This window comes from Podarcis bocagei (genome assembly GCF_964188305.1).
Source record: "Podarcis bocagei genome assembly, chromosome: 5".
Lineage (NCBI taxonomy): Eukaryota > Metazoa > Chordata > Lepidosauria > Squamata > Lacertidae > Podarcis > Podarcis bocagei.
Window position 1 is genome coordinate 55,768,682 of NC_138129.1, and position 25,196 is coordinate 55,793,877.

Consider the following 25,196-nt stretch of genomic DNA (forward strand, 5'->3'; position numbering starts at 1 on the left):
TGCTGAGCTACTGAGTTCTGTTACGCGGACTGCACAAACTCTGTGGATCCCTGAGTATGCTGGTGTCTGTTGGCATCAGTCGCTGTGATGTTAGGGCAGAAGAAAGCTTTTGAAGCTCCCGAACAATTGACCAGGAGGGAGAGAACATGCCAGCCAGGCATGTGTCTCTACCAGGGTCCTACTCGAGAGTAGGATGAGCTAATGACAATGAGCTCCAGATGAGTATTTGCCCCTGGCAGATGGGGTTTTGGGATAATGGGTATTTAGTTGTCATGAATTATTTGCTATCTTTCTGTGATTTTATGGCAAATTCTCCTGTGCTTATTGAACATGCCCACTACAGAGCTTTGGTTATTTACAATATAAACTCTGAAATCAAGGCTTAATATGGCTGGGTTTTAATTTTTATATGTTTAATATTATAGACCTAGGAATACTTTGGGGTTTGTTTGTTTTTAGTAAAACAAAGTATGCATTAGTCAGCTTTATAATATATAGGTCATAACTATTGTGTTCCAAGGATTGTACGGGGGAAAGCCTGATCTTTTGGACTTTCTCCTTGTTGCTGATCTCACATCAACAGTTGTGGGCAAACATCATCTGTGGACCCAAGGTGGAAGAATGTTGAAGCTTGGCACTCTGTCCTCATGAAAATCCATCATTTTAGTGCCATTTTTCCTAGGATACAAAAGTATGCAATTTTGCCTAATATGCACATTTTTGCAAAGCAATGTCCGTAAATAAAATATATTGTTGTATGCTATATTCACTAATACATGCATTTTTTTATGCACACTTTGCCTCAGTGTATTCTGAAGAATTACACAGTAAAATTTGGAAAAGGGCAAATTTCAAAGTATGTCTGTTTCGGTTCTTGTATTGTTTCAGAGGCTGTGAATTTTGTCATTTTTTATTTAAATGGAAAGTGAATCAAATATGTCCCCTATCCCTATTGGGGAATTTGAGGCTACTGGTATAAAGACTTCAGTTTCTGATGGGATGCATGCAGTTAATTAAAACATTTCCCAGTAACAGTGATCTGGATCCAGCTCTGAAGTGGGGGAAAGGGGAAGATTCAGCGCCCAGCAGGTGGAACTAGTTAGAGTGTGTGGGTGGAGGTTTAAGCAGTTCTCAGATCCCTGCAGTACCTGGATTTGATCTGATATTTTCACACAGCACACAGAGCAAAGCCAAGCAAGCTAGAAAGTTTTCAGGACTTATTCTAGATGCTGGAGCAAAGCAAGCAGCTGGCAATGGAAATTGGAATCAATGCCTTATGGTCCTGGCTACTGGCGAGTCCCTCTCGGTTTTTCTATTGGACTATGGCGTTGATCTTCAGCTGCATCGCTCTGAAAGCCATCCAGCTATTTCAGACAAGGCAGAAACTGATCAAGGGTTTTAGGAGTTTCCCAGGACCCCCCAGCCACTGACTATATGGCCATGTCCACATGGTAAGGGATTCTCTGACTTAACTAGTGAGATGTTGGGGGGTCTCTTTGTAAAACTGCATTTCTCAATAAGGAACTGAAAATGGATTGAATGTTGTGTTACCAGTCACCATTCAGTTGTGAATAAAGTGTAGGGCAATTGCTATGAAACTGGAAAACTTTATGTCCATAGAGTGCTTTGCTTCTTTGTTGATTGAACAACTTGAGACGTATTTGTCAGGGCATGTTTGCAGGGGTAAATCCAGTTGCCAGCTGTATTTGACAATGATGAATAAAGTATGCATGCAGAGGAAAATTACCTGAATGAAAAGAATTTAGCTGGAGGCGAGAATGGCAGGGTGGAGCTATCATTGCTGGCATAGCCTCCATGTGGGTTTTTTACTTTTCATTCCTTTTCTTTCTTTTTCTTTTTACCATTCTGTATATAATTTCTATTAGGTTTTCTGTTTTGCAATTTAAGATACTCGTTTTACATCCTTAAGATATCAGTGACTTCCCTTTTCTTTCCATGGTTCATTTTACATAAATCGCTGCATATTTTACAAAATTTGCAGGAGCAGCTGATAGAATAGAGCAATGCCATGGGGCTGCCAATCTCAACGCTGGTATTGCTGCCACTTAGTGGCAGGGCTTTTTTTCAGCTAGAACTCACCAGAACTCTGTTCCAGCACTTCTCTTGCGGGTGCCATTGCCATTATAAGCAAACAAGGGAGGTGTTCATGGTGAGTTCTGGCACCTCTTTTTCCAGAAAAATAGCATGCTTTACTGGAATGGTGCCTGGGCAGGGCAGAAAGGCACCATGGTTGGCACTGTGCAGCCACATTGGCAGAGCTAATCTGTTGCTCCCACCACAATGCACACTCGCAACCTTGCCATAACCCTGCCCCATAAGTAGCAGCACAACGTATGTTGTGAGGGTGGCTTTGTGGCACTGCCCTGCTGTGCTGACCACTCCTTGGCACAAATAGATGAGGCATGTGCCATGTGTCCTTCTGGCATGTTTGAAATAGCTCTGGAGTAATGGAAGTGATTAGATAATCATTAAGCCTTACTCAGCATGTTTAGCTACAATATCTCAGTGTTCCTGTATTCAGGCATGGCCAGTTACTTTGTTGACTAAGATCCAAACTAGAGATGATCTGTGAGTGTCAGCCAGCAGGCCAGCTCCACTGCATTTATTTATTCCATTTATTTTTTTGAATTTATATCCCGCCCTTCTTCCCAACAAAGCCCAGCACTGCCATGCCACCCACTCCTGTCTAGGTGGGTCAAAGCTCTGTTCTGAAGACACTCTGGAGCGCTGGGAACCTGTCTGATGCCCCTGGAAGTGGCACAGTAGCAGTGGTGCCCTCTTGAACTGGGAGGTAGTCCTGGTGATGGGTTTTTGGAGACAGAGGATGGAGGCATGGCTGACCCCAGGGCTCCTTCTTCGTAACTGAGTGTTTACTTCATTAACTCTCCTAATATGCTCCATCAGAAACCCCCCCCCCACTTCTTTGAGAGAAGTTTGAAATGATTCACAGCTTGCCTTTAAATATGTCATTTTATTAATTACTGCATTGCAGAGGGTTAGATTAGATGACCCATGGTCCTGTCCAACCCTACAATTGTATATGCTATCAGCTGAGTTTCTTTAGCAACAGGTGTATCCCATTTTGAGATTTTAAGACAACCTGGGGGATTGGAACAGGAGGCTTTGCTGGATCTGGCAAGATTTCAAACCGGAGTAGGATTTGGGCAAGGGCCACTTTCATCTCGTTCATGGCAAACTGCTGCCCAATGCAATTCCTGAGGAAAGAGAGAAACGTCAGGAAAATCTATTATGAAGCAGTTAATCATAATGCAGGAGCTTTACCTGAAAATGCTGACTCTGCCTGTCAAAATACTTTCATTCCAACTTTCAGCCTGGATAGGTTCCCAACCATTAACAAGGAAACCCAAATCCTCTCGGAGCCTTGGACCTTGATCCATGCTGGAATGCTTCCCCCAATCCCTGAGTGTGTTGAAAGGTTTCAGGGGTTCCTGAATGTGCTCCAGGATTGGTTTCCTTGGAATGAAGGTCACAGGATACTTATGGCACTTCTGCAATGTGAGGTGTTATTTTGTTTTGTTTTTTACAGTAGCGGAAGGTTCGCAGCACTCACAACCCACAACCCAATAGGCTCTCCATTATCATAGCTTTGGTTTCTCCCAAAAAGCAAGTCAGGCCTCTTGAGGACATTGCCTCCAGCCAGCAGAAGGGGTGGGACAGAAATACATGCCCCTTTCCAAGCCCCTGCTTTTTTTTTTTAACTTCCTGTAGCAATACATCACTCAAATGTGACAATTAATGTAATCTTTTTGTAGCCACCTGCAAATATGTTCTAGGTCATTGGTGGGGAATCTGTGGCCCTACAGATGTTGTTAGACTCCAGCTTCCTTCAAGCAGTATGACCAGTGGTCAGAGGCAATGGAACTTCTAGCCCATCAACAGATTCTCCACCAGACTCCATAGACAAGCTTCTTTCTCTCCTCCCTATTGCTCATCAGCAACCTCTCACTCATCTGGCCTGAATGTCAGAGATATGGCACCCCAGAGCGACAATGGGGAGGAAAAAGAGGAGATCTGCAGAGACAGGGATCTTCAGAGAGGCAGCAAGGAACCTCTCATTCTTCCACAGCAGTTTGAATCCAGCCCCCCTCAATCCTCCTTGGCTTCCCATGTCAGAGAGGAAGAGACAATTTCTCATGACAAGTGAACCAGGGCTGGCAGAAAGCCCAGACGCTGATAAGGAGTATCAGGTAGCAACTGAGAAGGAGGAAAATACATCAGAGGAAGGGGCAGTATATCAGTATGAATCTGCTCACGCTCATAGGTTCACAAGGGTTAAAGAGAGGCGTCAATCAAAGAGAAGGGAGGGAGGGGGCTCCTGGAGGATATGACGTTGGAAGCGAGGACATAGCTCAGATGCCTCAATGTGTTAATGACAGTCAGTCACTATGAACGGCTCAGAGAGCAATTACCGTACATCATAAATTGTTTGAAACACCGAAAGTATCTGCTTGCTGCCTAATTAAGCTGAGAGTAAATCAGACCATGACACTGAACTGTCTATATCCTCACCTTGGTCCAGCTGCAAAAGGCACAAAAGCATGAGAATGCCTCTGAGATGACTTCTCGGATGAGAATCTAGTGGGGTCAAACACCTGGAGGAAAAGAAGGCAGATGTCTTTTATTAGCATCTCTAGCAATTGATAGTCTTGCTTCACAGTCTGGAAGCTTTTATATAATCTTGGGCCCAGTCTTAAGACATATATGTTTAAAATGCTCTGATGCTTCCTATAAAGTTGCCAGAATTTCGACTGTAGGTTTGGATGCACCAATATCCAATCTTCAGGTCTCTGGGCCAATGGCCCAATTTCCAGGCCACCCACTTGCACCTTTCTTTGTCATTTTGACCCACCTCCTCTAGTTCTCCCAATTGGCTTGGCAGGTGAGCAGGAAGTAGAGTTGTGCAGTAGTGGCAGAGGAAGAGCATGGTGATGGTAGCAGTGGCATGCCCATCTGGTCACCCCACATTTTGGCAACAGTAACAACAGCAACATTTTGGCAATTGTGGCAGACTTGGCTACTATGGTCCCTGTGCAAGGCCAACATTTGGTGCCCTGCCTTTGCACTGCCTTCCCAAAGGCAGGTAAGGAGGTGTCTGACTTTGAGAAGGAGGTTCGGGGGCTCTAGGACCCTTTAAGAGTCTCATACTTCTTTCCCAAAGCCCAACACTTCACATACCAGGCTTTGAGAGGGCGCCCCCTCAGCTCAGTGCCCAGTGTATGCACACCACCCTCACAGCCCTAAATCTGTTTCTGGTGGCAAGCAACAGGGCAGCAGCAGGTGCATCCTGTCTGCTTGTCATCCATTCTCCCCACATTTTGTGTGGGTAAGAGAAGGCATGGACAAATCTGTCCATTACCATTTCCCTCAGTTTCCCAATTTTAAGTTTAGTTCTCCACATTTGTACACCATTAACACAAAAGAGTCCTCTTGAAAATTTATCTGCATTATCATTATGTACACATATTTTGCACACAATTTCACACCAACAGTCAAAAAGCATTTAGGAGTGATTCTTTTTAGCAGAAAATGGCAAGGGGGAACATGATTACAAATTGTTCCCTTATTCATGCTTTCAAAACATAAAAGGCCTGCTAGATCAGACCAAAGATCCGGCATCCTGCTTTGCAGAGTAGCCAACTAGATGCCTTTGAGAAGCCTACAGGCAGGTTTTGAAGGCAACAGCCCTCTCTCACCGTTGCTGTCTAGCAACTGGTACTCATCCAGACATCCTTTTGTGCCATGTTTCTAGGCATAGGTCTGGGCATTCAAGCTCTGTATCCGAGTAGATGTTTTGTTTTGTTTTGTTTTGTGTTTTGTCCTGGCACTTTCCTTAAGAAAGCCCACATTGTACCATTTTAATTGGAGAAAATGGTAGTCAGGTTCCCCACAGATTGCCATTTGCTTCAATTCAGCAGTAAAACATGGGTTTTCCCAGGGAAAGCGCCAGGACAAAAAACCACATACACAGACATGGAGCTTTATAGCCCTGACCTGTGCCTGGAAAGTGGCACAAAAGAAAGTCTGCATGAGCTCTTAGTATGACTCAAAGGGCAACGTCCTCAGTAGCTGAGATTATCTAATTGCTGTGTCATGCAATCACTTCACCTTTATTTTTAAAAATGCAGTTTGGTTGAAATCCACCAGCTATGTATTCCAGCTCTGAAACTAGTTGCAGATGTTGTCACATGCCTTTATCTATAACGACAAATTATTACCTCTGGGTCTTGCCATACACTAGGGTTTCGGTGGATACAATAAATATTAATTGCCACCAGGGAACCTGTAACATAAAGTGTTAACATTATTAATTTCAATATCCAAGCACTGCCATTAGCGAAGAACTATCTCAGAGCTAGCATTTCAACTCAGAGCAGGAAGACAAAGAAGCAATGTTGGGGGCAGAAGGACCTGATGGTTCTGATCCAGCCATATGGACTTGCATGTATGTCCTACTCAAATTGATGGAACATATTAGCCACACCTCTGAGAGGGCCCACATAAACATTGTACACAATTAGAGATTACACAACACACCAATAACCATAGTTCCCCTGCAAAAAAAAAGCCACACCAAGTAAAGGCAATATAAAGCTGCAACACATATGCTTAACATGTTCCTGTCTTGCCACTTCTTTGCTCCAAATTGCACTCTACTCAAACAAGCCTGATATTTGGAAACCTGAGGAGAAATTTTGGGAGGGCAATTCAGAGTCAAGAGATGGCGGCAGGAAAAGTTTTAAGTGCACCCTCCCATTGTAGCCTTCACTTCACTTCACAGGAGCACTTTCTGAAGCTGCTTTCTATTAGTAAATGGGGTCAATGTTGCATTCATTTCTGTGTTAGTTATTTAAAGCATTTTTACCCTGTTCATTAATTGAAAAGGCTCCCAGAGTTTACAAAAATCCATAGACCTGCCCTCATAAATTCATGAAATGAGAGGAAAGGGGGGGTGGAGAGGGAAGAGGGGAAAACTAGCTCAGGCATGAGTTCTGAAAGTTATCATCCTTATCTTCTATATATTTTGGGAAGTTGTTCGTTCACTTTGCATATGGAGCCTCTTAAGATGTAGTAACCAAATTTTGGGTGCCAAGGAAAGGAGCAGGTTTTGGTTTTTGCTTAGATGTAATTTGATGCAATTTTGAATCAAGATAGTGGACCGAACATTTCAAAACAGAGAGATTTTAATGACTAATTTCAAAACTAATTTCAAAACTGCACTGAGTATATTCTCTGTGAAGATATACAGGTGACAGGAGGAAGCTAGTAGAGTGGTTTTATTTATAACGGGGTTAGGGCAGACTGGATCCAGCCGGCACCCATCTGTCAAAGTTCAAATGGGCTTGCAGTAACTGCTGATCAGCAGCCAGTTTGCAGGTGTGGTTTGAATTCAAGCCATAGCTGCAAGCTGGCAAAGGTGGACTCGCTGACAAATTGGGATCTGATAACCCTAATTCAGTCTGCCGGCCAGAGGTTCACCACGCTGATTTAGAAAGAGACATTGCAGTAAGTTCTGAATGGGCAAACAATGGTCAAATGCACATATTCCAAACCTTTCTGTTTTGGTTTGCAAATAATACCTTCCATTGTAAATGAAAATTTCATAGCATTACTGTAATCTAGAATGTAGTTTTGACACCTGAAGTTCACCATCAAATTTTGACTTTGAGTCAGTTTACAAAGAACACAATGCAACATTTTTAAGTCTCCTTGATTTCAACAGGAGAAAGCTGAAAGAGCCTAGGGCTGGACCTTGTGCCAAATGTTTTATTCAATCTAAGGTAGACTATGGGCAACAGAAAAGGGCCAATCTGAACTAACCTTCAGGTAAGCTGCGTCCATCACAAAAAGTTATGGGTTTACTAAGCTGCCGGGAGATGCCAGGCACTGGAGGGTAAAGACGGAGACTCTCCTTAATACACATGGTGGTGTAAGGAATCTTCCCCAGGTCATCCCTGAAAAATTCAGATGAAACCACATTTGAGCAACAACATTTCCAACTAATATGATAGGATCTTTCAGCAGCTGTGCAACCGGTCAAACAAGATAGCAAGGGTGTGAAATATATCACAGTGTTATACACCTTGGTTCTCGTTCTCTCTCTATCACAAATCTCCAGTGACAACACTGCTCTAATAGAGTTGATGGCTAGAAGACCTAAGCCCTGTTCAGATATTTGGTACCTAGGTGTACTGAACAGATGAGAGAAATATGTTACCATAAAGCACCAATGCTGCAGCAAGCAAAGGCTCCAGCAGCTCAGTCAGCTGCTTGTGGCTGGAAAGCCAGACAGGATGTTTGTGACTGTTGCCATGGAAACAAAGGGGCAGTCCAATCCGTACTGAGCACCGGATGTTAGCTCAGTGTGTGTGTCATATGACCTGTACTGGAAGTACATGGGTGGAGTTTCTTCTTGCTGTTGTCGAGTGCAGACGTGTTTCTCTGTACTGATATGAGAGACAGAAATAAAAGATGTAAATAGTTTTCTGTCTGCTTCTTTCCCCTCCTTGGGGACACCAAAGGGGAGAGAGGGAGAACGGTGTGTTCCTCTCACACATCTGAGATGAATCGCCGGGACCTCGCCTGCTTATCAGCAGAGTGGAGACGCGGGGAGGTCGACAGGAATATCTGCCGGTGCCTACGCTGTGGCACATTCCTCTGACCCAGGAAGAATTCCAACAGTGGCAGCCTTCGGATGGTTTCGATCCATCGGACATCTGCATGAGAGGCTGGTGAATTGTCCTCCTCTGCTCCATGGAAGCCTGATTTGAGAGGCTGATTCTCTGCAGCCAGAAGCTGACCAGAAGAAGCTGACAGCCAAGCCGATGCTCAAGGTATGAGATTTTAAGGGCTTAAAAGTGTGAATGCAGATTGATTCATTCTCTGCTTCACGGAGAGCGAGTGTGGGAAAGCAGCTCCAACTTAGAAGAGGCCTGCATACCAGGCATTTTTGTGGTTTCCTGTCCGAGGAAAGGAATGCGCTGTTGCTAAGCAACGTCCTTCAGAAGGCTGTGCCTCAGAGAGGAGAAATGGAAAGCTACTCGAGAGGGCTGGACAGTCAGACTATGCCTCAGAGAGGCGTAAACAAAGTTTTGTTATGACTAGGTCCTCACGAACTGCTGGAAGGGACTTTCCAACGCAGCCAGTGTCAGAGTTGCCAGGTGTCAAGAGTGTAAACAAGCCAGCTATTGGATTTTAGAGGCTTGTCTTTTAGAGTCAATGCAAGGACTCAAAATGGATGCTAAGAAGGGGGGAGGCTTGCCTTCTCCACCCCTCCTGACCAATGACAATTATTCATCTTGGTCTGTAAAGATGAAGGCCCTGCTGCAGAATCAGAGACTGTTTGGGGTGATTGAGAATCCCATCCCAGCAGCACCAACGCGTGCTTGGGAGTCACAGAATGTGAAGGCTAGGACTGCTATAATTCTGTGTGTCTCAGATGCGCAGCTTGTGCATATACAGCATTTGGAATTTGCGCAAGAGGTTTGGAACGCGCTGCGTACAACGCATCAGAGAGATGCTGGTTCTTCAGCGTTGCTATATTTTGAGAAGTTGACCAATCTGAGATTAGCGCCTGATGGAGATGTTCAAGCGCACCTGACAGAGATGAAGTTTCTGCGTCAACAGATGGTGGAACGCAATTTCCGTCTACAGGAGGAAGTGTTTTGCTTCATGATGATAAACAGCCTGAACCGCACCTACAAGGTTGTTGCCAGTCAGCTTGGTTTGCTACCTGCTCAGGATCTGACCGCGGAAAGGGTGTGTGCCGTCGTCCTGAACGAACACGACAGACTTGCTGCACTGGAAGTGAAAGACAGAGGGAGGCAAGAACAGAGTTCAAATCTTCCCACTGCTGATGCTACTGGAGAGCATGCCATAGCATTGAGAGCCGTCCGATGCTATAATTGTGGACAGACTGGGCATCTACAGCGAAACTGTAAGAAGCCGCGACAGTCAAAAGGAGCCAAGAACAGCTCTACGAAGCCTGAGGCGTCAAGCAAAAGCCGTACCAACTGCCAGATGAAACCTGCAAAGGCGATGATGGCGAAAGAAACCACGCCAGAAGTTGGGAACGCATTCATAATCGATACGGGCGCCACGAAGCATCTCTGCCCACACAGAGGACTGTTTTCGACGTTGAAGAAGCAAAGCTTCACTGTGAAACAAGCCAACGGTCAAGAACTGGAAGCGACCGGAATTGGAACTGTGTATCTTGAGAGTCTGAACTTGACTATAAACGATGTTTACCTGGTTCCAGAACTGAAATTTAGTCTGCTGAGTGCTTCGCAGATTGCAAAGAAGGGACTAAAACTGTACTATGATGCTAAAAGATGCAAGATCTACAAAGATGGAGAACTGTTTCTAACTGCCAAAGAGAAAGATGGACTGTATTTGTTGACTTTTGATCAAAGTGATTACATGAAATGTAATACTTCTGATTCTAACGAAATTTCTCTTGCAGGTCTGACCAGTGTGGACACCAAGAAGGTGGCCAAGAAGGTCCACAGAGCTTTTCAGCGGGTGTATGCTGATGTGATTGGTCCTCTAGAACCATCTAGAGGCGGTGCAAAATATTACCTTGTGTGTGTTGATTGTTACACTAATTATTCTTGGGTTTACTTGATGAAGAAACCGCAGGAAACTTTAGAAAAGTTTCAGGAGTATTGTGACAAGGTTAAAAGTATGCATGATGCTAACATTGATTGTCTTTTCACAGATGACAAGCCAGTTTTTCTTTTACAGGATTTCCAGAGGTTCCTGGATGAGAAAGGGATAAGGCACAAACTTGCTACTTCCGAAGAAGCATGGAAGAAATGTGTCTGTGTTAGGGTGAACAAAGAATTGCAAAAGGGGATGCATGCGCAATTGCTAAGTTCACATTTACCACATGAATATTGGGCCGAATCGCTAGCGTCCTATCTTCATGTGTGGTTGAGAAAAGTCTCAACAGAGTTGGGATGTTCTCCTTTTGAGAAGCTGTTTAATAGAAAACCTTCTGTTGCCTATTTTAAGGTTTTCGGGTCTCAAGTGAGAACAGAAGCTCCAAGTGGGGTAAAGAATGCCAGAGGCATCTTTGTGGGTTATGAAAAAGGTCTCTACAGAGTAATTTTGTCTGAATCTGGTCAGGTGATTCTCACAAAGTTTCTAGAGAGTGCTCCTGAACGGGAGAGAGTGATTGTTCACACTTTTTCCACAGATGATTCTGATGATGATGATGATGAGTTTGATCTTATTGAGTTCAGTGGTACTGATGATGATGACACTGATAGCTCAGACAGCTCTGTTGTCACAGTTATTGAGAGGAAATCTCAAATAATGACTAGACCCTCAAAAAAGGAGGATAAACCACTGATTAAGCTTACTACTGGTTCTCCAGAGAGTTCAGAGGCTGAACCAGAAAGCAGAGAAGAGCAGCAGCTCTTACGAAGGTCTGAGAGAGCAACGAAGGGTGTACCACCCAAGAGGTATTCAAAGGAGTTTGCTAACCTTGCATATGTTGCTGTTGTAAACGATCAAGGACAGATTGAAGCTGTGTCTGAGTCAGAGACAAAGGCACAACAGAGAGTTGTTAACCAAGGAAATGTGAAGTCACACAACCAGAGAGGTACATTGGTTAAACCAGTGGCGGGTAGTTCCAAGGGTGGAACTGAAACAACAGGGGAATGTTATAAGTATAACAACTGTTTGTTTTCTTCTCTGGATGACGCTTTGCTCGCGGCACGCATTGATACTTTAGGGGGAGTATGTTACCATAAAGCACCAATGCTGCAGCAAGCAAAGGCTCCAGCAGCTCAGTCAGCTGCTTGTGGCTGGAAAGCCAGACAGGATGTTTGTGACTGTTGCCATGGAAACAAAGGGGCAGTCCAATCCGTACTGAGCACCGGATGTTAGCTCAGTGTGTGTGTCATATGACCTGTACTGGAAGTACATGGGTGGAGTTTCTTCTTGCTGTTGTCGAGTGCAGACGTGTTTCTCTGTACTGATATGAGAGACAGAAATAAAAGATGTAAATAGTTTTCTGTCTGCTTCTTTCCCCTCCTTGGGGACACCAAAGGGGAGAGAGGGAGAACGGTGTGTTCCTCTCACACATCTGAGATGAATCGCCGGGACCTCGCCTGCTTATCAGCAGAGTGGAGACGCGGGGAGGTCGACAGGAATATCTGCCGGTGCCTACGCTGTGGCACATTCCTCTGACCCAGGCAGAATTCCAACAAAATAGTGAGGAATCATGGGCTTGACTTTCCCTTGCCACTGCAGTACCAGCAGATACTGATTGCCTAAACAGGTCTCTAGATGTGGAAATGGTGAGTTGGATCCAAAGTCAGTTAGTCATACTTGAGTCTAGCGTTCACCAACGTGGTGCCTTCCAGATGTCTTGAACTACAACTCTAGCCCCAGTTAGCATGGTTGTAGTCCAAAATATCTGAAGGGCACCTGGAGAATGATGCTTTAGTTCCTTTGAAACCAATGCACTAAATTAGTTATGACTTACTTGTCCCACTCATTTCAGTACAGTACCTCTGGTTAAGAACTTCATTCTGGGGGTCTGTTCTTAACCCGAAACCATTCTTAACCTGAGGTACCACTTTAGCTAACGGGGTCTCCCACTGCCACCACTGCGTGATTTCTGTTCTTATCCTGAAGCAAAGTTCTTAACCCGAGGTACTATTTCTGTAACCTGAAGTGTCTGTAACCTGAGGTACCACTGTAGATGTTATGATTTTATCAGCATTCTAATTATATGAGTCAAGTTTCCCCCCCAGAAAGGAAGCTTTTCATTACATATCAAAGCTGGAAGCACATAAACAGAAGGACAATCAGGATCCCAGCAGACTCATCACGTAATAATGGGAGGAAGAGCGGGATATAAAATTAATAAATACCTAAGTACATAAATAGACAAAAAATAATAATATGGAAAAACTCAACAATTACTAACTCCCACCTGTATCTTTTGAAAGTAAACATACTTAGAACTTGGGGGTCTAAGTGTTTGTCGGAGAGAAAGGAGCAAAAGGGAAATGATAAAGGACTCTCTGTGATTGGCCTATTAAACTGATCTTCTGATTCTAGAATGAGAAAGCAATTATCCTTCCCCGCCAAACTGGCCATACAAGTATAGAAAAAGCAGAGTTAGAGGTCTCACCACTGAATTGTGTCTCGATCTCCCAGAGTGTCCTTTATCTCCTCCCTGCACCTTTGCTGGTGTTCTGGGTTCTGGGCCATCACATATAATAGCCAAGAGATCCCACTGGCTGTGGTATCATGGCCTTCAAACATGAAAGTGTCCACTTCAGCACGCAGATCTTCATCAGATAACCCAACACCATTTTCATCCTGAAGGAAAAAAAGGAGATTAGCTATTTGATGAGTTAGAAATGGTTAGAGATTTAAAAGATTAAGGACTTAAGAAACTTTTTTTAAAAAAGAAAAAGAAAAGAACCCTGTTACTCGTTTACTTGATTATTTCTTCATCAGGAGTATAATATTCACAGATGATGGAAGGCTTCATCGCTCTTCACCTACATATGCTTTTTGCTGCTAGAGTTGAGATACCCCACACTCTTTCCATGTGCTTCCAGTTGGAAAATTTTATTCATATAAAATCTAGTTATTCTGCACTTTCTGGTGAAACTAGCCTGTCACTCATATGGGACAGCTGCATATTCCTTCATTTCAGGGGGTTGGACTAGATGATCCTCAGGGTCTCTTCCAACTCTACAATTTAATGGTTCAATGTTTCAAACTGCAAAAGCCTGACTAGGAGGCAATGATGTATAACGTCCACATGAACCTATCAGGATGAATGCCCATTAAACAGGTAACACTGGATAACAGAGCTTTTATTTTATTTTATTTTATTTTTTGTCTGTGAACATATCAGCATGAAGGCTCAATAAATCAATTTTCTTCAGCCTTGGCTCCCCAGAGATGTTGCCTGTCTACAACTCCCGTCATCCCCAAACAATGGCTAAGCAAACTTGGAGGGATAGGAGCTGTAGGCTAACAACATTTGGAAACCGAAAGTTGAGGAATGCTGCAGTAAACAGCCAGTCTGGAAGATTCCTATGTGATTGGTGCAGTTTCAGATGCATCCCTACTTCAAACTAATACATCATCAAGGATTATAAGGGAACAGGGAGGACCAGAAAGCCAGTGTAGAAGACAAGGAAGTCAATGTAGTTACTTCTAGAGCTGGTTAGCAGCTAAATGTTTCTAAATTTTAGCTCTCAATATTATCTCTAAACATACTTTTGTTATTCGGTTGGATGTCATGCTTCATGTTCTATTGCAGGATAGTTAGTGTCAGTGTTATTCATGTGTCTACTGATGCCACATAGCAAAAACTGTCCATTGCATTGCCATTTTGAAGTTTCTTACCTTGGCACAAAGAAGAATATCCAGAAAATCCAAGTACCGTTTTTGTTTGATTTTTTCAAGTTCTCTCTCCTTCCTAAAAGATTTCTTTCTTTCTTCTATGACTTTGTCTGTGTGACAAATGTTAAGGAATTAAGTCTCTGAGACTTTACACTTCTGCAAAGGCAATACTGCCCCAAGTTCCCAACAATCAGATGAAGTAAACACTGGGTGGGTATGATAGACTCCATACATGTCAGAAGTCACTGGACAAATACGGAGTGATTCAGGGCCTCTATCAAGAGCTGGCATGTCCCAAGGCTCCTTGCCCCACCCACCTTGCTCACTACCAACCCCAGAACCTTCTGATACTGTTCCTTTGTCTTGCTGCTGTCAAGTTCATCTGCCTCTGCAAGTGAGTGTTTTGTCTCCAGGCAGCCATGGTGACTCTTCTCAAAGGGCTAGAGGAAAGTATATCTCTCAAATTGTCATTAGCTAGTTCTCTTGTAAATGAAGGAGGAAACTGATGGTGGGGTATTACCTGTATGTTGGTGTGCCACTCTACAGGCTTCCAGGAAACTGCGCCCAGCTGGTGTGTATCTATAAATGAAATCAATCCGATACAACAAGGTACGGACTCTCTGTGACATCAAATAGGTCAGGTCATAAACTGCTTTTATGTAAGAATCCAACTCTCTGAAAGAAAAAGCAGACAGTTGTTGTTGCTGCTGCTGCTGCTGTTGCTGCTTGTGCAGTTTTGTGAAAACACCTTCAGTTTAAATGGAAATGGGCATCGTAAAAAAAAAATCTACTGTATAGGCTAGCTTTATAGGGGGGGGGGGAATTAAAAATAAAACAAGACACCAACCTGTGAGTCTGCCCTTTGCTCTGGTAACTGAAGGCACATTTCATGATGCTTTCCAGAGTCATCATACTGACATGTTCAAACATCTCCAGTGATTTTGTGGCATCCTTGTCAATCATCTTCTCCCATTTATCCTAGAACAGGAAGCAAAGATAAGGAGAGTTAACTTCCCAGATCCTGAACATCATTTTATTGAATGGCTGTCCCAGGTCAAATATCAGAGTTTTCTTATCATATGAACAGTTCTATAGTGCAGACTCCATCTGGACTATACATTTATGCAGCCTTAACAAACGGCACTTCTCAAGTTTATGTGAGGGAAACCATGACTGTTTAAAGTACTTTGATTCTGCTTTAAATGTATAGTGCAGACAGGGCCTAACTTATGACGTGTCCATAACCTTTATCCTTGCTAACCATCAGTGGGTAATGTGAACTTGCCCCCTCTGTTTTGAAGGGATAAGAATGGATTGGATGAGCCCACTCATTGCATATAGAAATCACCAGTTATTATTTTGCCATTCAAGTGCAGGGCATTCCAGTATTAGACCATAACATTTACCTGCCCCTTATTCCATCTTACACTGAACTATGACCAATCCCAACTGTGAGAGAGGTAACTATCCCATTAGTATCATCAACATTTTACCAGCATCTCAAGCACCTTAGCAGCATCAGTCATCCTACTTACTAGCATCACTTTGGTTGAATCTGCAATCAGTGCTACGTAAGGTTTCAAAATATCATAGTGGAACCCTGGAGTTAACAGTCGGCGGTGCTGAAACCACTTTGGTCCATCCAGGAGCAGAAGTCCTTTTCCTGTGGGCACAAAGAACAAGATTCCATTCAGAACATTGCAGGACTGTTGATCCAAAGAGAGCTCAGGATTTCTGGGATGCAAGTTTTCCTAATAAAATCATCTGTTTATAGACATGGAATTGTACAGCTGGAAGGGACCCTGAGGATCATCTAGTCCAACTTCCTGCATTGCAGGAATATGCATCTGTCCCAAATGGGGGTCAAACTTGTGACCTTGGCGTTATCAGCACCGTGCTCTAACCAACTGAGCTATCCACGTACATATTCAGAGAGGCTTGCAATGGGAAGGAGGCCACTGGGGAAGGACTTTGCAATGACAAAGTGCTAGGAATATCAATAGGTAGACAAAGACCTGAATGCAAGATTTAAACAGGAGTAAGGAACCTGTGGTCATCCAAATATTGCTCTAATGCCAGCCATCACTGACTGTTGGACATTCTGGGTGGGGCTGATGGGAGTTGGAGTCCAACCAGGTTTTTCAAAAAGGACTACTCTAGAAGCAAAAGGAGAAACCAGCACTATTCTTATGTCAGTTTCTGCAAGTCAAAAATACCTGTTTACATAATCTGAAAGGTTTTTTGTGGGAAGGGTTTGGGTGGGTGGGGATATACAGAGGTTCCATTTCAGGAGCCATATAGCTTTTTGAGAATAGAAATACTGGCAGAAATATTGGCAGGTATGGGGTGACTAGAGCCATATTTCCTGAATCAGAGACTCATTCTGTACATTTTCATACCTCTCTGACAGGACTAAGAATGAACCATGTCTACTCAAAAATAAGTCCAAAATAAGTGGAACTTACTCCTAGGTAGGACTAGCTAGGAATGCAACCTTAATGAGGACTGAAAGCCCAGAGACAGGATCCTGTCAAGCACTTCTAAGTCTCACTGATTTAACAAAAGAGAATTAACCATGTGATAAATGCTTCCATAGAAAGCAACAGCACTTTAAAATGCTCGTTTTCGACAGGAGAACCCTCCAAGTTGCACATCTGATTTGTTCAATTTGTTTAAAATCTCTACCTTACTATTCAGCTAAAAAAAAAGCAAGGTAAAAGGTTCTGAATGAAATTCTGCTTGGAACTGCATAATATGAACAAGCACTATGGATAGTGGCTCAAGCAAGCTTGAGACTGAAATATTTAGGCACAGGATTGTTCTTTATACAAAAAAAAGAGCAAAACATCATCCTTTATTTAACTACATATCCTGTGTGAGACACACTTAAAAGCAAAACCTGGGATAAATGCTCTTTGCCTTTGCTTATACTGATGTGAAGCAACTTCAGATGACAGGTTGAACTGAGATCATCAGATATGTGGGAAGACTGAGGTTCAGGAAACAAGATACCCAAGATGCAGTTAGCCAAGCGCGCGCGCGCTCTCTCTCATATATATATTGTGAGGGTTTGATTAGCTGCTTGTGCGTGAAAACGTGCTCCCTCAGAGTTTGTGCGCCCCCACAAACCTCCGTGTGTGACGGAGCTCCTCAGACATGTCTGCTCTAGTCACTAGTAGAGTCCGACAGTGGCTGTCTGAGGAAGCGTTTCCAGCAAAGAAGTTCCTTAACGGAAACGCGTCTCCTGGACTCACGGCGTGACAGTTTCCTGCGAGGTATGGGTCTCCCTATGGGAGGCTCCGATACCTCCCCACTGTTCTCGCTGGAAGCCTCCCTGAGCCCTCCCTCCTGCTCGCATTCCCTCAGAGACCCACTCCTCCCCCTGCTGGTCCCTGCTTCAGCAGTTGAGTCTCTTTCATCCTGCCTGAGTCCCTCCACCACCTGATGCTCTGATGGCAGTTCCCTGACATCCACCTCCCCTCCAGGGCCCCCCTCACCCCCTCCCAATTCCTCCCCCCTGGGAGGTGAAGGGCTAAAACCCCGAAACGAATCTTCCTCATCTTCTGACGTCTCGAACAATTCTCTCCATCGATCGTCGTCCTGGCCAGCTGAATCCTCCTCCTCTTCAGAATCTGGGAACCCCTCCAACTCCTCTTCCTCGTCGGTGGTGGCAAAGTATTCCCTTCGGAACCTCGCTACAGGCTGAGGTTTACGTGGGAACCTCTGATGAAAAGTCTCTATTAAAACCTCGTCATTGACATCCTCTGCCCTAACCCAGGTGTTTTCCGACTCCGGTTCCCCTTCCCACATTACCAAATACTCTACTTGATCTCCCTTCCACCTGGAATCGAGGATCTCCGCTACATGGTAGCTGTGTTCCTTCTCCTCCATTGCTGGTCCCCTAGTGACCCTCCCCTCACTGTCTCCTCTATACGGTGACAGCAACGACCTGTGAAAAACTGGGTGCAGCTTCATGTGGTTCGGTAACCGGAGCCTGAAAGCCACTGGATTGACCTGCTGTATGACTTCAAACGGACCCAGCCTTTTGGGTCTTAATTTCTTACAACCTCCTTTGAATGGCAACCCTTGGGTTGACAGCCACACCTGGTCCCCCACCCTGATGCTTTCACCTTCCCTTCTGTTTTTGTCTGCTTGCCTCTTATATTCCTCCTTAGCCCTGTTTAAGTTGAGTTGGAGCTGGCGATGGATCGCTTCCATTTCTTCCACGAACTGTTCTGCAGCTGGAACGCTCCAGTTCTCCCCCTCCCCCCCTGGGAAGGCTCTGGGATGGCACCCGTGATTAGCCAAAAAGGGGCTCATCCCCGTGGACACGTTCTCTGCATTGTTGTAGGCAAATTCTGCCAACGCCAGCTTCTCCACCCAATCATTCTCTCTGTCATTAACATAACACCTCAAATATTGTTGGAGAACCCCATTTGCTCTTTCCGCCTGCCCGTTGGTTTCAGGATGACGGGCCGTCGAGAAATTAACCTCTACATGCAGTAAGCTCATGAGCTTCCTCCAGAACCTGGAAGTAAATTGTTTCCCTCGGTCTGAAACCACCCTCAAGGGGGCGCCATGCAACCTAAACACATTCTCTACAAACAATTTGGCGGTTTCTTCTGCTGTAACCGCATGTGAGCAGGCTATGAAGTGGGCCATTTTAGTTAACAGGTCTACTACAACCATGATGGCTGTTTTCCCTCTAGACCTTGGCAGATCAGTCATGAAATCTATTGCCACTGCTTCCCACGGTCTCTCAGGTGTGGGCATTGGTTCTAATAAACCAGCCGGCGCCTGCCTCTCCCCCTTGGCTCTTTGGCATTGTTCACACCCTCTCACATACTCCCGCACATCTTCCCTGACCTTGGGCCACCAAAATTCCCTGGTAACCAGCCACATGGTTTTGTGTTGCCCAAAGTGCCCTGCTGTGGGGCTATCGTGCAGCTGCTTGAGTACTTTCTCCCTCAATTCCCCTTCAGGTATATATAACGCTCCCTTATAATACAATGCCCCATTTCTCTCCTCAAAACCACCGGGTTTGTCTTCCTCCCCTCTGAGATCCCTGAGTTTCCCCTGGGCGTATGCATCCTGCACCGTACCCTCTACCAATTCCCTTTGCCCCACCAAAGTCGCCCCACACACCCAGCAGTCCTCTGGAATGATATGGGTTTCTTCGGGTGCTCCCTCCCCCTCCAAATATTCAGGTTTGCGTGAGAGAGCGTCCGCCCTAACATTCTCTGGGCCTGGCACATAACAAATCTCAAAGTTAAATTTGGAGAACTCTTGGGCCCATCTCAACTGCCTTTGGTTGAGCACTCGCGCCGTTCTCCAGTACTCTAGATTTTTATGGTCCGTGCACACTTGCACTTTATGTTGTGCACCAACTAGCAGATGCCTCCATCTCCGGAACGCCTCATGAATAGCAAGCAGTTCTCGGTCGTACACCGTGTAGTTCCTCTCGGATTTGTTCAGCTTCCGCGAGAAGAAGGCACACGGACGCCACTCCGACTCCTCCTTCCCCGGCTGCAGAAGAAGCACCGCCCCTATGGCTCTGTCAGATGCGTCTGTTTCAACCCTTAGCTTCTTTCGTAAATCCACATGCAGAAGTTGTTCTTCAGAGGCGAAGGCCCTTTTCAGTTCCTCAAACGCTCGCTCCGCCTCCGCCGTCCATACAAACTTCTTCTTACTGCTGAGACAGTCAGTGATGGGCGCCGTCAGATGGGCGAAGTTGCGGATGAACTTACGATAAAAGTTTCCAAACCCTAGGAACCTCTGCACATCCTTCTTGGTTTTGGGTGTTTTCCATTCCAGCACTGCCTGTACCTTGCCGGGATCCATGGCCAATCCCTTGTCTGACAGGCGGTACCCCAGGAATTCCACCTCCTTGGTATGGAACCGACACTTCTCCAGTTTGACCCACAGCCTGTTGGCTTGCAGTCTGCTCAACACTTCTCTGACGTCTCTCACATGTTGCTCCTCATTCTCAGAATACACCAACACATCATCTAGAAAGGCAACGCAATTCTTGTAGAGCAAAGGGCCCAGCACGTGGTTCATAAAAGATTGAAAACACGCGGAGCCTGCTTGTAATCCAAATGGCATAACGAGGTATTCAAACGCCCCCAAAGGGGTAAACATGGTGGTTTTCCATTCATCCCCTTTCCTTATGCGTATCAGGTTGTACGCCCCCCTTAGATCCAGCTTTGTGAAAATCTTTCCCTTCCTCACCATGGTCAAAATATCATCAATTCTGGGCATAGGGAACGCCACCGGTTCAGTCACTGCATTCAGCCGCCTAAAATCACATACAAGTCTCGGCTTGTCCGCATTTTTTTTGTCCACAAAGAACACTGGGCTCCCCTGCTTACAAGCCATTAGCTGTCTGCGCACCACCCCTTCCTCAATATCGCTGGAAAACATGATATCCATTGCACGAAAGAACTTCATTGTGTCCTTTAGTATGTCATTGTGCGTTGCCATTAGGGGTCGAACCCAGTCTCTAGCCCCTTTCTCAAGATGCCCAATTACAAAAGCAACTCGCGATTCCTCATCAGGGAACTCATCGAACTGCACATTAAGGGCATATTGCATCTCTGTCCTAAAAGCATGGTAGTCCTTGGGGTCCCCCCCAAATTTCTGCACCAATCCTGGTACCTTTCTGGGGAATTGAGTGGCTCTCCCCTTCTTGTCTGCATCCTGAGCCCTTCTCTCCTCCAGCCTCGCCGTCTGCAGGGCCAGTTGAACCTCCAACGCTCGGTATCTATCTTCCAAGCTTGGACCAGCTCCAGCCCCTGCTCCTCCGGTTCCGGTTGGTTCGCTCATGATGCCTTCTCTTGCACAGGCAGCGTACAAAGACTGTCGGACTGCTGTGAGGGTTTGATTAGCTGCTTGTGCGTGAAAACGTGCTCCCTCAGAGTTTGTGCGCCCCCACAAACCTCCGTGTGTGACGGAGCTCCTCAGACATGTCTGCTCTAGTCACTAGTAGAGTCCGACAGTGGCTGTCTGCGGAAGCGTTTCCAGCAAAGAAGTTCCTTAACGGAAACGCGTCTCCTGGACTCACGGCGTGACAGTTTCCTGCGAGGTATGGGTCTCCCTATGGGAGGCTCCGATACCTCCCCACTGTTCTCGCTGGAAGCCTCCCTGAGCCCTCCCTCCTGCTCGCATTCCCTCAGAGACCCACTCCTCCCCCTGCTGGTCCCTGCTTCAGCAGTTGAGTCTCTTTCATCCTGCCTGAGTCCCTCCACCACCTGATGCTCTGATGGCAGTTCCCTGACATATATATATATATATATATATATATATATATATATATATATATATATATATATGATGAATTATCATTTTACCTACCAATCCAAGGGAGGAAGAACTTATAAGTCGTCATAGCCTTGGGATCTGAAAAAATATATAACAGAAAATATTGTTTTGAGGTTGCAATCCTATACACACTCATTGCTCAAAGCAAGACAAAAACAAAAACAGGATGGAATCAAAGGTAAACTATAGTGAATATTCCAAACTTTGTCTATTTTTAAATTTTAAGCAGACCAATCTGTTTTGAGATGGCATTTGGTTTTCAAAGAGGTACTGATGAACCTGTACAAAACTGACAAGGGTGCTGTTTATTTCTTTAAGATTGTGCTCCTTGCCAAATCCAGCTTGAAGGGCACCCTCTTTGATGCCGCAATTGACTGCTCTCATATCTCTAGGTTGGTATTACATCACCGACACAGTAGCTTGTTATTAGTTAGCTTGGACTTTGGCCTCTCTCTAGCGTGCTGAATCATGATGACCGGCAAAATCCAGAGCTGCAAAAAGAATAATCATTAAGGGAAAGGTGCTGTGGCGCAAATCCAGCCCAGCCGTTTCAGGACATGACCTATAGGACTAAAAACTGACTGTGACCACAAAGGAAACACAACTGAAACCTTAAAACAGGGGTGGAAACATCAGGCTGGGCCCTTATGGCATCTCAGTCTCCCCAGGCCTCAACCCCTTTCACCAGGTTACGCTCCTCACTGATCTTGCATTGCAGTATTTTTGCCTCTTACATGTCTGGATGGAGAGTAGAAGGGGGGTGCAGAATGTAGTCTATTTTACAATAGGGGAATTTTACATTCGCTGCTGCATCTACTTTTGCACATGGCCCCATCTCCATTCCTGGCACCTGGTGTTCAGAAGTTTACCCACAAGGAAATATGGCCTCCAGGCTGAAAGTGCCCCCCCCCCCAGCAACCACTGTGTCAGGGACTGGGCAGAGGAGGAATGGTGGAGCCTGACCCTTCCAGAGAAGAAGAAGACAGTTCAGAATTACAACAGGGGTTTGACGGAGGTCACAGCTCAGAGGCAGATGAGGGGGAAAGCTGAGAAATAATGGAAGAGGGGGAAGAAGAAGTACCATAGGGGTGGCAGCTGACAGACACTGTGTCTTTAGAAAGCATTCCAGACCCCTCCCTCCCAGAAACTGGCAAGCAGTGAAAGTAGGAGAGCACAGGGCTCAGAAACAAAGGGCCCTCAGCGCCACCCATAGGGGAGATGATGACGAATGAGTAAGTGGGAGAAAAAGGGGGTGGAGAGTCACTCGGGACAATGCCATTATTCCAAGAGGCTGTAAATATTGAATAAAAAAGCAGATTTTAAGAACTTTTCCTTGTCTTATCTGTTCCTGGCAACCTGCAGTGGGAGTTGCTTCCTCTGCCGCCTGACACACTGCCTTAAAGTCTAAGAGCCAGTCTTTATAAACAAACAGCTTCGTGTGAAATAGGCATCAGTGTACAATTTAGAAATAAATATATTGTGCCCAGTTCACTGTGAAGTGTTAAGAGTGTAGCTGCTATTTGCATATGGTAGCCTAGCCTCTGCTATTTGTCCTGCCTATTTACTTCTGGAAAATGCTCCTCCTCAAGAAAAGCAGGAAGCTTCCCTTGAGGGTCCCATGGGGAGAATGGGGCATGAGGCAGCTGTGGGCTGTGGCAGTCGGGATTTGTGCTTTGGGGGCATCTGTAAGGGGAAATTTGCAGCTGTGTGTAAGCTTACCTCCATGACCAAACACAGTTTTTGCATAATCTGGATGGTTAACTACTAAAACAGCCACGAAGCCACCAAACCATCTAGGGTAGGCATAAGGATATTTTTCTGCCCATTCCAAACTTTTCTTCAGTTCCTGTCCTCGATGGGTCTGCAATGACAGAAAGTAACCATATAAAATGTTTATTAAATCATGTCCTGGGTGTGTAGATGTTATGGCTGAGAACCCATCCCGGAGAATCATTCATTCAGTGAATGAAAATGTATCTTTCACTTTGTTTCTGAAGAGAGTTCTACAAGAAGGCACTTGCACGGCATATAAGATTAGTAGTCAAAATTTTCCCAGAAAGTACACTGAAGATCTTATCAACATGACATTGCAATGGTCGCCTCTTATGGGTGGTGCTGGTTTTGCCCTCTCTCTGTGGTGTAGTGGTTAAGAGCGGCAGTCTCATAATCTGGGGAACCAGGTTCGCGTCTCCGCTCCTCCACATGCAGCTGCTGGGTGACCTTGGGCCAGTCATACACTTCTTTGAAGTCTCTCAGCCCCACTCACCTCACAGAGTGTTTGTTGTGGGAGAGGAAGGGAAAGGAGAATGTTAGCCGCTTTGAGACTCCTTAAAGGGAGTGATAGGCGGGATATCAAATCCAAAACTCTTCTCTTCTTCTCCTCTTCCCCTCCTACCACCTTTATAAGGTGTTCATCTACCATATTGCACAACTTACGTGTGAGGAAGGGTTGTTGTTGTTGTTAATACAAAGATGAAGAAACAAAAGATAGCTACGCACCAACACAAGCAAAAGAAAACACACATCAGACACAGAAGCACAGAGAAATGGGTGGCAAGTGAAATATATTTTCAGTAAATCTGATGAAAGCCTGAACTAGCTTGTAATCACACTACTGGTGAGAATTCAAGGAGAATATTCTGGAAATGTTTCAAGGTGATCTTGTTCTGACTTGCTGAAAAAGCAGAAGGAGAATAGGACAGTAAGAAGAGTCACCTCTTATTCACTCTACTTATGCACACGGACACACGAACACACGCTCTCTCTCTTCTTACATTTGCCATCACAATTCTCATTCTGTGTTTTAACCCAATACCGTATTTTCTCATATAACACACACACACACACACACCCCGTGTATAAGGCGCCTGTCTTATACACGGAAAAGTACGGCATTCTCCTTGAATTCTCACCAATAGTGTGATCAGATGCAAAGGGAGATTGTGATTTTGCACTTGTGCTGGAGGAGAGGGGTTCTTTCTGCCAAGTGAAGCTTCCCATCCATTTCAAGGCTGAGAAAAGCTATATCTGCCTGCCAAGTAGAAAGAAAGCCCATCTTTGTTTGCATCTGCCCCTTCAACTGCAAATAAATATTCCCCCTCCCTTTTCCAAGCCTTCTTCCTTACCTCCCTGTTATGACCATAAAGCCAGTGACTGGATGGTCCTAGGAAACTCTTGAAGTTTTTGAGAAGTTCTTTCTTCCTCCGGTACAACTTAATGATTTGCAGGAGCCCAAAAAGAATAATGAGCCCTATAAAAAGATGCAAGACCTGTAGAAAGTGGGTATCCATTTTTTCCAGCAGAGAAAGCATAATGCTTCAGCAGGCTCTGCCCTTTTCCAGCAACCTCCTATTTAACATGCACACAGCAGCCTTCGTGTTGCCTTGTTATGTCTAGGAATAGAGTCTGTCTTTAAGTAACCAGCAACCTCCTATTTAACATGCACACAGAGACACTTC

General features: G+C 45.0%; 1 protein-coding gene across 1 annotated transcript; it reads right to left on the bottom strand.

Moving 5' to 3' along the window:
- Positions 1 to 2,972: 2,972 nt before the first annotated feature.
- On the bottom strand, positions 2,973 to 25,079 carry LOC308586520 (cytochrome P450 4B1-like). Its single transcript, XM_081193205.1, has 12 exons — positions 24,864 to 25,079; positions 23,458 to 23,599; positions 21,772 to 21,816; positions 15,954 to 16,081; positions 15,266 to 15,396; positions 14,939 to 15,093; positions 14,422 to 14,528; positions 13,187 to 13,377; positions 7,861 to 7,994; positions 6,258 to 6,322; positions 4,552 to 4,634; positions 2,973 to 3,236 (listed from the first exon to the last, which is right to left on the bottom strand). Exons 1-12 carry the CDS (start codon positions 25,047 to 25,049, stop codon positions 3,068 to 3,070), a joined length of 1,536 nt encoding a protein of 511 aa, XP_081049331.1. The 5' UTR covers positions 25,050 to 25,079; the 3' UTR covers positions 2,973 to 3,067.
- Between the last annotated feature and the right edge of the window lie 117 nt (positions 25,080 to 25,196).

Coding starts and splice junctions, on each gene's coding strand:
- LOC308586520 (XM_081193205.1), bottom strand. CDS start 25,049: ATGCTTTCTCTGCTGGAAAAAATGGATACCCACTTTCTACAGGTCTTG. Junction 21,817..23,457: donor AACTGTGTTTGGTCATGGAG/GTAAGCTTACAC, acceptor ATATTTTTTCAG/ATCCCAAGGCTATGACGACT. Junction 3,237..4,551: donor CCTTTTGCAGCTGGACCAAG/GTGAGGATATAG, acceptor CTCTTTCCTCAG/GAATTGCATTGGGCAGCAGT.